The 18,126-nt window shown below is 39.7% G+C and overlaps 1 protein-coding gene across 1 annotated transcript in view; it reads right to left on the bottom strand.

The window, feature by feature from the left end:
- Nucleotides 1-2,284: 2,284 nt before the first annotated feature.
- ALDH7A1 (aldehyde dehydrogenase 7 family member A1) overlaps nucleotides 2,285-18,126 on the bottom strand; it is a 37,516-nt gene continuing 21,674 nt past the window's right edge. Inside the window, 9 exon segments of the mRNA NM_001045969.2 lie at nucleotides 2,285-4,752; nucleotides 6,272-6,347; nucleotides 7,601-7,674; nucleotides 7,901-7,998; nucleotides 9,210-9,326; nucleotides 11,648-11,754; nucleotides 12,676-12,760; nucleotides 15,081-15,175; nucleotides 17,292-17,333. Coding sequence (NP_001039434.2) covers nucleotides 4,698-4,752; nucleotides 6,272-6,347; nucleotides 7,601-7,674; nucleotides 7,901-7,998; nucleotides 9,210-9,326; nucleotides 11,648-11,754; nucleotides 12,676-12,760; nucleotides 15,081-15,175; nucleotides 17,292-17,333 — 749 coding nt within the window. The 3' untranslated portion in view covers nucleotides 2,285-4,697.

Genomic DNA, 18,126 nt, shown 5'->3' with positions numbered 1-18,126 from the left:
CACACAGGTAGTTTCAAAGTACCTCCCCACGGAGGACATTAATTTACAAAGGAGAAATAGTTCACAAAGAAAAAAGCTAGTAGACACCACTCTGGTCAAGGTATCAATGGTCATATGAGTAATAAGACAAAACGCAATCATGCACCATCTCATGGGACGCAGTTAGGGGAACATGGCATCATTTCTGCAATTGGAACTGCTAAAGTGCACAACCTGAAGTTGAAGGTCACCCTACAAAGGAAGTGGTCTGCAGTTTCCAAAGTATCCAGGCCGTAAAAGTCAAGAAGAGACTAAAGGAAACTAAGTATGTATGACATGACTCCCTTTGCTATAAAAGACTCAACTGGCTCAAAGGAAAGGATGAGTGGAATCAGAGTATTAGTAACGTATCAATTGTATATGGTTACATAGTAAAATGTAGTTTGTGGGAAATAAATGCTGAAGTACTTGGAGCTGATGTGGAATCAGGTCAACAACACACTCTCACGGTTTACAGGGGGAAAAGTTACTTCTATTTTTAAGTTCATGATTATATAAAAAATAAGAACATTACAAAAGAAAAAAGATTAGCGATTGAGAAACAGGCAGGGAAGGAGGCATTACTAGAGCTCCAGTTTCAGGGGCTGCAACTCCTGTCACCAGACACTAACTCTGGGGCCAAAATGCTTGGGTGGAAATTTTAGTCCCATCATTTATCAGCAGTGAGACCTGGGGAATGTTGCTTACCCCCTCTCTGTACCTCATCAGTAAATTGAGGATCATAATACCTAATTTGTGGAACTGTTGAGAATTAAATGGGTTTATATTTAAGTGCTTTGAAAAGTGCCTGGATCACAGTTTAAGTAAAACACAGTGTCCCCTGGAGTTGTTAAAAATGGAGTAAACTCACATATATGCTCACTACGGGGAGCAGGGGAAGGAAGAAAAGTAATATTTTTTTTTAATGTAAAAGACACTATTCTGTGATTATAGCCATTGTTTTTCCTCTGACACTTCGGGCCTTATGTTTTACCTAAGCACAATACTCAACTGCAGCAAAGATGATCTGTGTAGTTATCAGATGGAGGTAGGGAAGTAACCAACGGTGCTGGAATGAAAAGCAGCTCAGAAAAGCCCAACCTTAAGTTTAGCACATTGAGTTTAACGAAAAACCTTTTCCATGGCGACTTCCTGGATACCTAAAAGTCGGAACGAATCACTCCCCTGCCACACTGAGGCGCTTGCTCTGATCAACAGCGCCACCTGCAGGGCAACACCGTGAAGGCTATTTGATAGTACTTGATCCTTGGCCAGAATTCTCTAATAGAAAACCCTAGAATTGCCAGTGAAAAGACCAACAAATTGCAAACGCTGAGGAGTTACTGAATCTGTCCTCCTATTTTCACACCTAATCTACCCAGGGAAGAAAACTGCCTCTGCAAAGATTTACACATAAGGAAAGAGGAAAAATCCAACTGACAACTAAAATCGTAAATTATATAGGAATAAATTTTGCTATGAATGATAAATATTTGAATTCAACAGATACCGTATACCTAGGTTTTTAAAATGAGTATTATAAATGGTTCTTTCCTACTTATAAATTTGTGATTCCAGTAAACATTTCAAAGAATTTCACTTTTCAAAACCCAATGCTTCTAAATTTCTTTCAGGAAAACACATTAAAAAAATTTTTTTTCAAGTGCAAAATACAGAACACACCCTAATAAACATTTACTGAGCTCTTACCATTGACAGGCACTATGTTACTTTGTGGGAGAAGCCAATGGCAACCCACTCCAGTACTCTTGCCTGGAAAATCCCATGGACGGAGGAGGGGCCTCGTGGGCTGCAGTCCATGGGGTCACTAGGAGTCAGACACGACTGAGCAACTTCACTTTCACTTTTCACTTTCATGCATTGGAGAAGGAAACAGCAACCCACTCCAGTGTTCTTGCCTGGAGAATCCCAGGGACGGGGGAGCCTGGTGGGCTGCTGTCTATGGGGTCGCACAGAGTCGGACATGACTGAAGTGACTTAGCAGCAGCAGCAGCAGCATGTTACTTTGTAATATTTTTTAAAAATCTTTATAATTGTTACTGTCCTGTAGAGTAGAAATGCTAACCACAGCTGCTCAGGTCCACTGTGGAGGTGGAACTCTCACAGTATGGTTACAACACTCAGGGAGGGTCAGTCACAAGGGGATTCAGTGTAACCAGCATCCAGCAGCACAGGACTAGGACCTGGACTCCCAGCACCTTAAATCACATGGCCAGAAATAATGCATACAGATGTACATTTTAACTTCTATGGCTATTATAAGTAACTTTTATTAAACCAGTAATAAAACAAAGAGGGCCATTTAAAGGCAAAAATTTTTAATAAATGTCACAGCAAAAAATGTCCTTGTTGCTAGAAAGATGTAGAAAACTGAATTAGTTTCAGAGAAAACTTCTGGAGTCAGTTTAATTTGACTTTTATAACCTAAGATTAGAGCTGTTGGTACCCCTCTCACCAGTGTATTGCAGATTATTATTTCAAATTGGCTATAGCATGGCATGGCTTCAGGAGATACACAGGAAGATGGAGAACCTCCTTAAATACCTGATTAGAGAGAAATTATAAATGTAAAAATTTTTTAATTAAAACACTAACACAGCTTGTGTTTCAGAATACTCATTAAAAAATAAAATGCTTGGGAAAAAAACTGGGTATAAAAAATACTTCAATTACTATTAATCTCATATAATTTCACAAAATGAAAACAACCAGTTACTACATGGTTCCTAAAAATGTTTTAAAATAGTGTTTTATTTTCTTTGGATTATATTCTATAGACAGGGCTACAAGACCTAGCACTGTAACTTACAAAGAAAAACCATGGTGAGGTTTTTTTTAAAAAAAAAAAAACAAAACAAATGCTCAAAGAGAGTAATTTTCTCAAGCATCAGCTTGTATTAAAAAGTATGTATATATCAATACAAGGTGATTTAGTCTATTCTGAACTTCAAAACATGGAAGAAAACTTGGCTTTCGGCACAATCATTTCATGAGATGTTTAAAAGGAATCCCTGGTTCAGGAAAAAAATGGGAAACAGTGTGCGGGTATGTGTGCTAGGGAGTGGGGGTGGTGGAAACGGGATCAAGAAGTGGAGGATTTCAAGCACCTGATTCTCCAAGATCATTTTCTTTTTCATTGGCTTTAATTTTTAATCAAAGTTATACATCCTCTTGATTTAAAGACACAAACAGCTCTGTAAGACCTGTTATGGAAAACAGTAACGTCTCCTTCTTCGTGTCCCTCCCCCTCAACCAATTTACCTTCTCCTGAAGCAAAGATTTTTACAGAATTTCCTATCTTTATAAGCCTATGTTGGTATTTCCTGTTTTGTAATTTTAGACATTATTGATTCTCCACCACAGAACATAACTGCCTGCCTTTCTAACCTACTCTCATACCCTGAACTCCTGCCAACATGCTCTAAAAAGGTTTATCACCATGTTTGGCTTAATATTCAAGGTTGACCACAGCTTTACTTAGGTGAACACTAGTCACAGCTGGGCCATAGAACATGCTATGAATACCATTCCTTCCCTGACAAATTTTAAATTGGTTGGTCTTTTCATTTGCTTGCTTCTCTGTCATAATTCAGCCCCAAACTCTTTGCCCATTGTCTAAATCTCTCCAATACATCCTGACACATCAGGTCCTGTACAAACGTCATCTTCTTCCAAGGCTTCTGCCCAGTCCAGTCTGGCAGGAGTCAAGGTGCTGGGTAGCTGCTACCCATTAGGGGAGCGAAGGCTGCCAGGAAGATGGAACTGCAGGAGCCAGTGTGCGCTTGGCAGGGCCCTTGGCTGAACCACTCCCGGGGCTCCTGGGCAGATTCTCAAGAGAAGGAGGCAGATGCTCAGCAAAGAGAAGGTGAACTACGCCGAGGTCACTGCAAACACACACTGCTACACACTTGGTATTCTCTAAGAACAAACCTAAAGGAAATCACAGAAGCCTAACAGCTAAAAAGGAGGGTCTGAGGTTGCCTAAGAAATCCAGAAGTGCTTCGCATAGAAGCCCAGTCATCCAGAGGTGCAGGTTCTAGGGGGGCAGGGGCAAATCTCCGTCTGTCTCGCAAATTTCTTCTGTGGTGACACAGGTGATCCTGAGCGAGAGAAGCTGTGATGGTGATGAACGCCCTCAGTCATCTTAAACGCCAAGTCGATCCACAAGCGCAACTGTGCTATGGTCCTCCATAAACAACGGACACTCTCTTCAATCACACCCTTTCCAGGCTGTGAGGGTGACGTGAATCCAGCTCGCCTCTGATTTCTTTATTTGCTTAGGAGATGTTCCTGCATCTACTGACAAGACTTCTATTTTCTTCTCTATTATGTTCTGATTTTTTCCAAATTCCCACCATGACATGTACTATTATTTTTTCTAAATTATAAAAATAATCCTAAATTTAAAAAATCAGTAACTACTAGTAACATAAAAATTCACCTACTCTACTTTTTATTACTTGAGATGACGTCATGAAAACTTTTATTTTTTAAAAAATGAGTCTCTTGATTTAGGCCTCAGACACATAAGGGATTAGCCACCGTCATATTCAAAATGATACATTTATTCAAGGCAAATACTCATTTTCTTTGTCTTCCTCAGAAGAAAGAGTTGTAACAATGCGTGAAAGACTTGAAATGTCAATTTAAAGCACTTTTTACTGAAACTTGATTCCTTGGGCCAGAGGAAGGTCCTTACTGTAGTTGATGGTACTACGGGGGGTAAAAAATGAACAAAATTAAATGAAGAATAGTACACACGTAATAGAGGAAATTTTATGTCACGCAAAAAATGTAGCCGATCTGCAATATGTCAACAAGGCCAAATGTTCAAGTTATAAGATGGTGAAAAAAATTAGTATACAAAAAAGTTAGTATAGATCCAGTTTTATAAAAGAAAAAAAAAGGAGAAACACAAAAGTCTGAAAAGACACAGCATTATCTGTTAGTCGTGGTTTTCAGGGTGTAAAGAATATGGAGACTATAACTTCATCTTCTTTATGTCTCTCAATAACGTGCAGTGAATTAGCAGGAAAAACACAGGGATTCACATTTGATAGAGATAAGAACTATACTAATTTGGAAAATAAAAGGTTCCCTTTTAGCCATCTGGCTTTACTCCTGACACAGAGCGTCCCCATTAAATGGGTTCCAAAAAGGCCGCAGCTATTAATACATGCTTGGTCCCCTAGATCCCAAGTACACAAGACAAATAAAAGGAACAAGACTGTCTTCAACAAAAGGGAATCAGACAAAGAGCATGCGTATGTCTGAGACTAAACAAGCCATAGCCAAAGCACCTCAGAAACTCCTGACATACATTCAAAAATTTGCTAAGAGTAGATCTTAAGCATGCATGCACGTGTGCGCACACACACACAATGATGTGAGGCTAAGAATGTGCTAACCTGGCTGTGGGACTCTTTTCACAATGTATGCATACGTAAATCATCATGTTATACATTTTAAATATATTGCGATTTTCTCAATTATATACCTCAGTAAAGCTGGAGGGGGAAAAAAAATTCCTGACCTACATGAAGTTGCTGGAGAACCCCCCACCACCTCCTTCTGAAGTTCTAGAGCCAGTGAGAAACAGTAAATGAGACCAACAGTGTCCCGGTTCCCCACCTGTGCTCCTTTAACACCTAACACCACACGGGCCTCACCTCACATACCACCTTATTGCACTTGGATGGAGCGATTTCTAGTTAAAGGGGAGGGAAAATAGAAAACAAGTAAAAACTCCTAATCAAAATCTCCCAGCAACAGGTTCCCTCACCGGCTACCCTTGTGCTGTTCTACTTTCAAGGTTCATGCTCGCTATTCCCAGAGAGCAGGATATCCCCCACTCACTAGCCAGGCCTGCAGGCAGCCCGCCCACCTCCATGTCCTTCTACCCTGGTAGATTGCTGGGGTAGGTTAACCACACCCAGGGAAAAAACTCAAAGGACAGCCTCTTCCGCTTTATCCTGCGGGATGACCTCAAGTGTCTTGCTACGGTCCTGTCCCTAGACAGAAACCACTGGTTTCACAGTCAGGCGCTGGGCACTAGCTGAGGACAGTTAGGAAAATAACAGTACCAAGTGGATGATCTGGGAGGGGAGAGCTGTGGAATGTTAGAAACACAAAATCAAGAGAAATTACACGAACACAGAGCAGGAAGCAGAAATGTGTAAAGCATGTTCCAGAGGCTGTAAGGCCAAACCGCTTCCCCAAAGCCTTCTCTTACCAAGTAGATCTTCTCATGTACTGCTTCCAGGCATCACTGCCTGACTCCCTGCCACCGCCAGTGTGCTTCTCTCCTCCTAGAGAAGTACACAAACAGCTCATGAGCAGCGCCTGTGTGGGCTCCTACTCAGCATCATGGAAATGAAGACACCAGGGGACCAGAGCTACCTGACCAGTTACCTTACCTTTGGCCACAGTAGCTCCTCTGCAAACAAATAAATAAAAGAGACCAAAACAAACACAAAAAAGGGAACTACTATGAAAAATAAAGTTAAAGGAATTAACAAAAAATAGAAATATCAAGCAGCAGAAGGAACCTTAAAAAATACCTTACCATTAGACCAAGGTGTTAAGAGTAGAAACCTCTCGACAAGGGAAATATAATTTATTTTCCCATTTATGCTTATCTCTATATAATTTTCTAAAATATACATAAACTAATCTTATAATAATAAAATGCTTAAATGTTTTATTAATATTTTTAAAGATATTATAAAAAGATAATGATTCCACAAAACAAGAAAAGGCTACATTTAAAAGTATGCTATCAAAGTACACTTAATATTGTTTTTTGGTAAGAGCAGAGGAGAAAAAACTTGAGAGAAGGATTAGAAGAAAAGTTTGAAGAAATCTCTCAAAAAGACTTATGATATAGATAAAGGGAAAAAAATTAGATAATTCTTCAAGAGATAACATTCAAATAATAGGAGTTCTAGAAATTAAAACAGAAAAAAAAAAAATCAAAGGGAAAAAAACACCACCAAAACAAAATAAAACTATCAAAAGCTTTCCACAACTGAAACTTGTGAGTTCCAATACTAAGGCCAATTACTAGCCCACTGACTGTGCAACAAGAATCTTACCAAGATCTCCACTGAGGCATATTACTGAAGAATTTCAGAACATCAGACGTAAGTAATAGACCCCAAACTTTTGAAATGAGGGGAAAGATCAGAAATCAAAGTGGATTGGGCTTTTCAGCTACAGTAATGGAAACCAGAAGACAAGTAAGATATAACTTCAAAGTCTGAGAAAAGTTACAATCTGCGCAGAAAATACACAGCAGATCTGTTTACAATGCCGCTAGCATCTGGAAATTTACAGGCTAACCAGCTCCCCATATGGTCTCACTGGGCAAACAATGTAGTTTTATGTTTAATACCGGTTTTCCTTCTCAAGAGTCTGAAATCTGGGGGCATGTTAGGCCTTGCATGCCTGGGCGACCAACTCCCAATAAAAGCTTTGGGTACCAAGTCTCTATGCTTTCCTGGCAGACAATGTTTCACACATGTTGTCCAACACAGTAAAAGAAAAAGGATTCTCCACATACCAAATGCACCTCCAATCTCAGCCCCACTTGTCGGAATGTTGACGTTTACAATGCCACAGTCTGATCCTTTTGGTCTGCATATATAAAAAGGGAGGCACAGCGAAAGCAAAATATAGGGAAGTTAAAAAAATACACACACACACACACAAATGAATAAATAAATAAGCCAAACAAAACTTCTAAGATTCTCAGTGCTGAAAAACAGATTTTCACCTATGATGGTGTCATTTTCTTTTTTGTAAAGTCCATTCACCACACAAATCAGACTTATATACATTTTCAAAATAGATAAAGTTATACCCAAGCCAGCGAAAGATTCTGCCCATATCCTTGGTAAAGATGCTACTTGAAAGTCCCTGTTTGACTTCATTGTTCCATGCAAAGACCTCATCTTCATTCTAAAAGGAAAGACATTGGAAGCTGTTAGATGATACAGTGTCAGGTCCAACCACTAATGGTAAACTCATTCCATAAAATTTACCAGTGTAATCGTAGGGGAACTAAGGAGTCAACATCTTCCTAATACAGTGCTTTGTGGGATCTTCCCCTCAAATGAACTTTGAGAAAAACATAGGGGGACTTGCTTGGCTGTCCAGTGGCTAAGATTCAGTGTTCCCAGTACTGGGAATCTGGGTTCCATCCCTCATCAGGGAACTAGATCCCATATGCTGCAACTAAGAGTTTCCATATGAAGACCCAGCACAGCCAAATAAACATAAAACACACATACACACACACAAGTACATTCTTCCGTTCATGCCAGGACATATAAGATCTATGATTTACTAAGCTCTTACTACATGCAGCATAAACACACTGACCTGGGCATTGAACATGCATTTATATATTTAATTCTCAGCCAATGACATAGGATCAATGTTATCCAAAATTTACAGATTAGGCAAGAGGGGCTAAATGATATGCTCAGAAACTCAAACATGTAGACACACGACAAAACATGAAACTACAATTTATAGTCACATTATGTGGAACAACAGTAGACAACTTAAAGCAAGATTTTAATTCATGCAATCACATAATTGCAACAAGGCATGTCTCGTTACCCTTTAAGTGTTAATCATAGTAGCCAAGCCTCAATTCAATCTCTAAGCTTCTGCTGGCAGAGTAGGACCTGCTGCATGTGAGGAAGGAGACCCTCTAGATACCTATGTCTGCTGAAACCTCTGGCAGCCTGTCCTCTGATACAGGTTGTAACTGTATGTTTATATCTTCTCATTTTGTCTATTGATATTGAACACTCAGACTATCAAACTACCTGATCCCTTTTGTGCACAAGATGATTGCACAGCATACACAGCTCAGAATCAGGTGATACAGACAATCTGGGCCACATTCTCCATTAATTTCAACATTGGCCCTTGGCTTGTCTCAATTCCCCTGGAATCTAGCTTAACATGCTTTATTGTCTGAAGTGTTCGGATCATGATATTTTGTCCTTAACTTTCAAATCCCTACTAGTCAGAGTCATTTTATAAAACCTCCCCAAAAGGCTAACTGAGTGAAATTTAATATGCCTTTATTTTCTCCTGGTCTTCTCATTTGTTTCAACATTAAACTAGAGAAAAGCGAGAAGGAATCCACATTTTACCTTGAATTTAAAGACATAAAGAATCGGGGCAAAAGTCTCTGTGTGTACAATGGATGCGTCATGGTCAAGACCTGTCACGATTGTCGGTTCTACGTAATTTCCAGGGCGATCCATAACCTGCAGCAGAGAACGGAAATAAAACCAAGAACGTTTGTTTTTGGTTCTTCGGTTCAGCAGATACCATCTTTGCCTATACTTTAAGGTCTTTTTTTTTTCATATGGACCGTTTTTAAAGTCTTTATTGAATCTGTCACGTTATTGCTTCTGTTCTATGTTTTGGTTTTTTGGCGGGGCATGTGGGATATCAGCTCCTCAACCAGGGATCAAACCCACACTCCCTGCATCGGAATGCGAAGTCTTTGCCAGGGAAGTTCCATGCCTATACTTTTGGGGAAAAAAACAAATATCATTTATAAGTGAATTATTTCTCCAAAATAACTTCCCATCATGAATGACAATTTCTCTGCCACCTATTGGTTCTAACTTAGTTGGTCAGAAAAAGAAAAGAAAAAAGGGTCCAGGACAGAGAGCCAGGCTAAGCATCATGACCAAGTTACAGTGAAAAAAACGCAGCTACAGGTGGCTATTTTTAACTCCACATAATTTTTAAAGAGGTAATCTATATCCATCCTGTTAACAACATACCCCCCCCACCTCCTCCCTAATTCTTACGTTGAAGCCTTAAACCTCACCTTCTCCACTGTGACTAAATTTGAAGACAGGACCTTCAAGGAGGCAAAGTTAAATGAGGTCATGTGGGTGAGGCCCTTAGATAGAACTAATTGCTCATAAGAAGAGACACCAAGGACCTCCTCTCTCCAGCAGACCATGTGAAGACACTGAGAGAAGGTGGCCACCTGCAATCCAGAGGCCTCATCAGGAAGAACCAAACTTGCCAGCACCTTGATTTTGGACTCAGCCTCCAGAACTGTGAGACAATAAACGTGTTGCTTAAGCCACCCACTCTGTGATGCTTTGTTATGGCAGCCCTAGCAAACTAACACACAGGAACACAGAAACCTGAAGCTCCAAAAGGGCATACTGTAGACACGCTCCTAACTAAGCTCCACATAACCAAATCGCTAGTTCATCTCCACGTTAACTTCTATAAAATACTCTGATGCCGGCAGCAAGCTGCTTGGCCAGTGGTCAGTTCTCCGGTGTGCCTGTAGAATTCTGTTCTCACCGTTCTGAGCTGTATGTTTACCAACAGTCATCTGTATTTACCCCCAGTTCTGTATGCAGCAGCTGTATTTGTTACTGTAATCCTATATTGCATTATGTAACTTAAGCAAATATTACCCAAGGGGGGGAAAAAGTTACTTCTAAAAAGATTAAGTTATATGCTTAAAAAAAAAAACTCAAGGTAAATAAGTAACAAAAATACAAATATGGATACACATGTCTATCAGGTGAAATGTAGGTGTGTCAATGTTAAGAGAAGGATTCTGCTCTCAGAGAGCTTTGCAAGAGACTCAGTTCACTGTGATTTTTAAAGAACTGAAAATACATTGTAGATAATAAATGATACTTATAGCTTATTCAAGGATGAAGACAAATTTCTATCGTACATGAAGAAAATGCCTTGGATCTACATCTCAAGAATCAAACAAATAGAGTGTGAAATGAAATTCATATTTTACAGCAAGACAAGAAAAATTTAACCATCAAAAGCTTTCTTTGCCCTATGGCCTCCTCTCTCCCCTCTACTGTGCATTGTGTATCTGTATTATGCGTCAACCAAACCTCCCCATAAGCAGAAACACCTGCTCAACCATAAAGAGCAAACATTCTCCAAGCACCAATAATACAGTTCCTAAAATGTAACACTCCTTCATTATCTTGTAAGGAGCCACGATGACATTTCTCTAGACTGTGTAAACTCTCATTTAATATACAGCCCTCTGTCTAAAATACTTTTCTAACCGCCTTGACTTCTAACAGGCAGAATGGTTCTCGAAACGTTCCAAGATGCTGTTCCTGGGTTATAATCCTCAACTTGGCTCAAATAAAATTTTCCATTTCTTTCTTAAACCAATTAATTAATTTTCCACTGACAACAGTAATATGTGTCAAATTAAAATGCTTGTAGTGTGTATTTTTTTGACTCTCTGACTTAAATGACTTAAAAATCACGATTAAATGCAGATTTAAACTGTACTGAATACAGTCTTCCCCTGTACCATGAGAAAGGTCTTCATCTTCCTTCCATACAAATTGCCAGGCACACAATTCAAAGATAACCTTGGCTCTGAGTTGTGTCTTTTCAGAAATGTTCCATGCGTGTTACACTGTCATTCTTTCAAATATGTACTTACTCCCCTATTACAAAAGGAATGCAGAAAAGAAAGCCAGCAGTCAGGGACACTTCATCAATTTACCCAGAGCCTACTTGTGCGCAAAAGGAAAAGAAAGTCCTGATCTCAAGTGGTCCTTACCTTGCCACCATAGACAACGGTGCCACCTTCTTTCTTTGCTTCTTCCACTGCTCCAAGAAACATGCTCACTGCCTGTTTGGTGTGGAGTGGCCCATACAGAACATTAGCTGGAGAGAAAAAAAGAATGCTCTTCATTTCACCCTAAAAGGCATCATTTTATTATTCTAACAGCTATTCCAATGAGCACACCAATCCCTTCATGTATCACTTCGGTTTAGAGCAGGAGGTTTCAGCATTCTTTCTCTGCAAAGAGCCAGACAGTAACTATTTAATGCTTGGTGTGACACGTGGTCTCTGCCATGACTACTCAACTCCACCAATGCAGTGCAAAAGCAGCCACAGAAGACTTGCAAAAAAGCAGGTGTGACTGAGTCCTCATAAGCTTTCTATAGAGAAACATGGAGGGTCAAATCTAGGCAAAGAGCTATCAATTCATCAGAGAGCTGCAGTCAAAATATAGGCTCTGCTTCTTCATTACAGGGTGACTATTCTCTAAGAACCTCATAGGCCCAGCAGTCGTGAACAAGTTAAGGGTGCACAGGGGGTCGGGGAGGCGATGAGGTCAGACCACGCAAGACTATAAACTTGCTAAAATGGGGCTCCAAAGGCATCGAAGTTTTAGTCCAAAAGCAATGAATGTGTTAAGCAAGAGAGTGAATTATCTGATTACATTTTTTAAACTACTTTGGTTATGCTGGAAGGCAGAAATGGAAGCAGAGAAGTCAGGTAGGTGCCTCTTGCCACCTTGCCTAAGGGAATATGGTGGTTAACTCCAAAGAGGGAAACAGAGAAGGAGCAGCTCCTCAAACTCTCCCCACCTCAAGATCATTTCCCAAGCTCACGCACCAGCTCACATGAAACACTCAGATCCTAACTCGGAGCAGACTTGTCACTCCAACTGCCCAATAATAACCTGTTTCAGAGTCCCTTGGGCCTCTCGGAAAGGGAAAATATATATGTAGAAAATCAGAAACTCTTATACCATCAGCAGTTAAAAAGAAAATCTCTGAACTCAACCGGATACTCACAGTCCCAAGGGTTCCCAACACGGATCTGTGCGTAGGCCTTTTTAAGTCTATTGACAACTTCATCATGGATGCTTTCATGTAAGAACTAAATGAAGAAACATTCAAGGGATTAAGAAATAAAAATGCACTATTAATAGTACATATAAATGCACAAAATTGCTAACAATGTACAATTTTATTTTTTTCCTGCAGCATTTTTTTTTTTTTTTGGCCACATTGTGAAGCTGTGGGATCTTACTTCCCTGGCCAGGGATTGAACCCATGCCCTCAGCAGTGAAATCTCAGAGCCCTAACCACTAGACTGCCAAGGAATTCTTCCAATTTTTCTTTTTCTTTCTTTTTTTTTTTTTAAAGGTTTACCTATTTATTTGGCTGGGCTAGGTCTTAGTTGCAGCATGTGGGATCTAGTTCCCCAACCAGGGATCGAACCTGGGCCCCCTGCCTTGGAAGCTCATAGTCTTAACCACTGGACCACCAGGGAAGTTCTCCCAACTTTTCTTTATAGTACTGATTTATACAGGTGACCCTGGAACAACATGGGTTTGAACTGCTCAAGTCCCCCTGTATAAAAATATTTTTCTAGAATAAATGCTTCAGGACTACATGGTTCACAGTTGGTTGAAACAGAAGATTTTGAATACAGAGGGCCAATGATAAATCATAGAGAGGTATGTAGTACTGGAGTGGATTTTTCTAAGGACTACTACTGTCCCTATAGAAATTGATTTGGGTTATGACCCAAATAGTATCCTTTAATATTTGACACTTAATAGAAAGGATACAATAGTATCCTTTGATATTTGACCCAAATAGTATCCTTTAATATTTGACACTTAATAGAAAGGATACAATAGTATCCTTTAATATTTGACACTTAATAGAAAGCATAGCTATGCATATTTGCTCCAGGACACAAAAGAAAAACAAAAGTTGACCAAATAAAAAAATACTTGACATTTACATCATTTCATAGTTTGCCATGTAATTAAGACTACAATATTTTGGAGTATGACTGCTTCCTTCTAAGCTTTAATGTAATAAATGCTTAAGGTGAACAAATGTAATAAATTATAAATACTTAATGAAAATTGTAGCTTATTAAATGTTTTTGAGAACTTCAACTGAATAATGCAAAAACAAAGAAAAGATTGATATTCATTCACTATAAAATATAGGAAAAGTGAAAATGAGAGGTCATGGCAAAAGTAAAGACTTAATTTCCCTATTATCTTATTCTAAAATTAATTTAAATTATGCTAATCTTATAAAGAATTTGTTCACATTCATTGTGGGTGAGAGGAAAAACTCAAAGCTATGGCCACCTCAGAAGAGTTGACTCATTGGAAAAGACCTTGATGCTGGGAGGGATTGGGGCAGGAGGAGAAGGGGACGACAGAGGATGAGATGGCTGGATGGCATCACTGACTCAATGCACATGAGTTTGGGTGAACTCCGGGAGTTGGTGATGGACAGGGAGTCCTGGCGTGCTGCGATTCATGGAGTGGTAAAGAGCTGGACATGACTGAGCGACTGAACTGAACTGAACTGAACTGAATTCCTCCATAATTCGATTTTTTTTTTTAATGACAGGAGGAAAACTCAACAACAATTATTTTTAAAAAGGCAAATGCAGCCAAATTTTCTGCCTAATCAAAACTTGTTTGGCACAAATTTTCAGTAGCATGAGTCATGAAAATCAAGGCTGTATCCCATAAAAAAACATTTTAAAATCCAGCCCAAAACTAAGAGTGGATATTAAACTTCCCAAGCCCCAAACACTGAAGGGAAACCACTCTTATCATATTCACTTAATATTTATGTGCTCTATACACTATGTGAACAGACTTAGACATTTCTAAAGACAGAATACACATAACATTTACTTTCCAGAAAATTATGTAACATCAAGTCAGATCCAAGACTTGACTTACAGGCCAAAATTTTTTTAATTTTTAAAATATTTTACTACTTAAAATGTCTATAAAAAAGCCAAAATTGTCTGTCTTTTAGCAAACAGTTTCTAATTTTTCAAATGTTTTGTTGTTGTTCAGGCTCTAAGTCATGTCCGACTCTTTGCGACCCCCTAGGGTGTTCAGGTTGTTTTATTCTCCAAGTGGCATGGGACTCGGTCCACATTGTTAGGTGCAGGATTGAAAGCAGGTCTAATCTCCCAAGTCCAACTTCAGGGAGGGCTGGGCCACGTCTAGCTTGGGGCAGAGCTGAGGCAGGGACCCCCGCTGACCAGCACAATGTGCCACGAGCACAGAACAGAGCCTGAGCATCAACCACATTCAGAAACCGCAGGTTTCTAGTGGCGCTTCTATCACACTGCCTGAATGGTACAGTGTGTTAAAAAATGGCAATGGAAAAGCGGGACACCCTCACATGCCCACGCAGACACTCACCAGGCGCCTCGCGGTGGTGCACCTCTGGCCGGCTGTGCCCACGGCTGCAAAGAGAGCTGAGGGGACGACTAAGCTGAGGTCCGCGTCCTCAAAAGCTTAGGGAAACAAAACACACCCATTAGTGTCATGAAGTAGGCAGACAAGGTCCTTGACACTAAGTGGTGCAAGATGATGCCTTTAGAAAGCACTGGAAGAGAACAGCAGAACTATTTCTCTAAGATGAGCAGGTTCATACCGCAGAGGCAACTTCTCTCCCAGGGAAAATGATATGAGAATAGAGCGATGAGTTCATCCTCTTTGACCTGTTTTATCTTTCACCTCTTGGGAGTTTCTGGTGCTGACTAAGCCTTGTCTGCACTCAAACGTGATCTCTTCTATAAGACACCGTTGTCTTTGTCAGTTTTACTTGCCTCCACCCTCAACCCCACGGCCGATTACAATGGCAGCTTCCCTGGGCCATAGAGAGCCCACTGGGACCCTTCTGATTTATTACCAACATCAAACCAAGCTCTCTAACAATATCGACACCCTCACCTGCATCAGTCCGTTCCCTTAAATGCCACTTGTTCCCCCCTTTACTCCCTCACCAGATGACCTTACCCTGCACTTCGCGAAAAATCTTGGATAAGCCCTTTCCTGCTTCCTCTGCAACAAAATCACCTCCAGATTCCTCTCCCCTTTTGTCTATATTCCTTCCTCCTACTCTTCTGCCCTCTGAAGAAAAAACGAGCATTGTCTTTACAAGATTAACCCTTCCAGTGATACACTGTATTACTTATAACTCTTTCCTTTCCACTCCTTCCATAAACTTACAGTCCCAATTGCCTTTTACATCCTCAATTTTCCCCTGCCCAGTCTAATAGCATTCTCAGACTAATGTGATAGTTAAGAAGGTAGTTTGTACAACCAAACAGACCAAAGTTCTTATCCATCCCCATCCCTTTTTAGTTGTGTTATTTTTACCTTTTTAAGCCTCAGTTTCCTCACCCATAAAATGGAATACTATTATCTGGGGTACTAATGGACGATAGGAAGGAGTTTTAGAAAGAGAGCTGTGCTCTGGGGTCTGATTGCCAGGATACAAATGCTGACTCTGTCACTTTAGGCACATATCATTTTAAGCCTCAGTGTAACTTTCTAATGAGATTAATAAAGGTATCTGCCTCATGGGACTATTGTGGGGATTAAATGACATATGGCATATGAAACAGCTTATCACAGTACTTGTCAAATGCCTGCTGCTGCTACTGCTGCTGCTGCTAAGTCACTTCAGTCGTGTCCGACTCTGTGCGACCCCATAGAAGGCAGCCCACCAGGCTCCCCCATCCATGGGATTCTCCAGGCAGGAACACTGGAGTGGGTTGCCATTTCCTTCTCCAATGCATGAAAGTGAAAAAAATAAAGTGAAGTAGCTCCATCGTATCCGACTCCTAGCGACCCCATGGACTGCAGCCTACCAGGCTCCTCCATCCATGGAATTTTCCAGGCAAGAGTACTGGAGTGGAGTGCCATTGCCTAGTGATCAATAAATGCTAACTGTATTTTTTAATCAGCTCTCTCTTACAAGACTAGAAGTTCATCCAGAACAAATCCTTCATCATACACTTTTTCTATTCCTGGTGTCCCCCACAAACACAAAAGCATTAAACACAATAACGACAGCAATGTACAATTAGGAAGTTTTTTAATCATAAAATTCATGATTCTGCGAAGTCTCAACCAACTGATATTCATTATATTATCCAGAAGTTACGATGGTGGACTATTTCCTTTTGTGTCAAACAAGTGAAAAAGAGAATTAACTAATCCCTAAGACTATAGCTAAATGATAAAATACCTTAAGGAAGTGTTCCTTCCCAATGTGAAAGCACTCAACATTCCACTGATGACAAACTAGTATTTCTGGAAACAGATCATATAAAGAGTGACTTATTTATTCTAGAGAAACATGTGGCCCGTTTAAAAAAAAAAATAGGAGAACAAGAAACATGCTACATTAGAAAGTCTCACACATAGGTTCTAAGCCCCAGGGAACATTTTCCAAACATGAACACACTGTGCTCTGTCTCATAAGGAAAAGTTCCCACGCACGGGAGTTAGATCTCAAACAACAGACAGAACAGATGAGTTCTCACATGAGTTCTACACATTCAGGATGACTACTGAAGATATGTCAACCAGAAAACAAACAAACAAAAAAGGCAGCCTTACCTATAATGGCATTGTTTCCTCCAAGTTCTAATAAACTTCTCCCTTTAGAAATATATAAACACAAATTAATGCCTATTTCAGTTTATTGCACACACCTGCAAACCACAGCCTATCCCATTTGCTTTACTTTCAGATTTAAAATATAGCATGAGCATAAATCAGTTGTACCTTAAGGAAAAGAAAAGTGAACGAGCATTGCACTAATGTCAAGATGACTGATTTTAATAACTGTCTGATGGTTATATGATAGAAAGTCCTTGTTCCTAGGAAATACACAAACATATTTAAAGGAATACAATGTCTTCAACTTTCTCAAAAGGTTCAAAAACAATATGTATGTGTTTTTGTGTGTGTATGTGTGTGTGTGCTGCTGAAGAGAAAGTGATTTTAAAAATGGGGCAAGTGACTGGTAAAACTTATTAAAGAGTATATGGGATTCTTTGTGTTAGTCTTACAATTTCTCTAAGCTTGAAATTATATCCCCTTTAACTCCAAACAGTTAGTGTAAAATGGTACAGTCACCGAGGAAAATTATATGACAATTTCCCAAGAACTTAAACACAGTACTACCATAAGATCTAACAATTCCACCTCTGGGTACTTAACCATAAGAAGTAAACAGGGGCCTAAGTAGTATTTGCAACAGCATTTTTCACAATAGCTAAGAGGTAGAATCAACCCAAGTATCTATAGACAAATGCACAGATAGATAAACAGTGGTATATCCATACAATAGAGTATTACTCAGTCTTTAAAAGGAAGTTCTGACACATGCTACAACATGGATAAACCTTGAAGATACTATGCTAAGTGAAATAACTGAGACACAGAAAGG

Source organism: Bos taurus, chromosome 7 (genome assembly GCF_002263795.3).
Source record: "Bos taurus isolate L1 Dominette 01449 registration number 42190680 breed Hereford chromosome 7, ARS-UCD2.0, whole genome shotgun sequence".
Lineage (NCBI taxonomy): Eukaryota > Metazoa > Chordata > Mammalia > Artiodactyla > Bovidae > Bos > Bos taurus.
The sequence above is the reverse complement of the archived record's forward strand: the minus strand, read 5'-3'. Positions and strand labels throughout refer to the sequence as shown.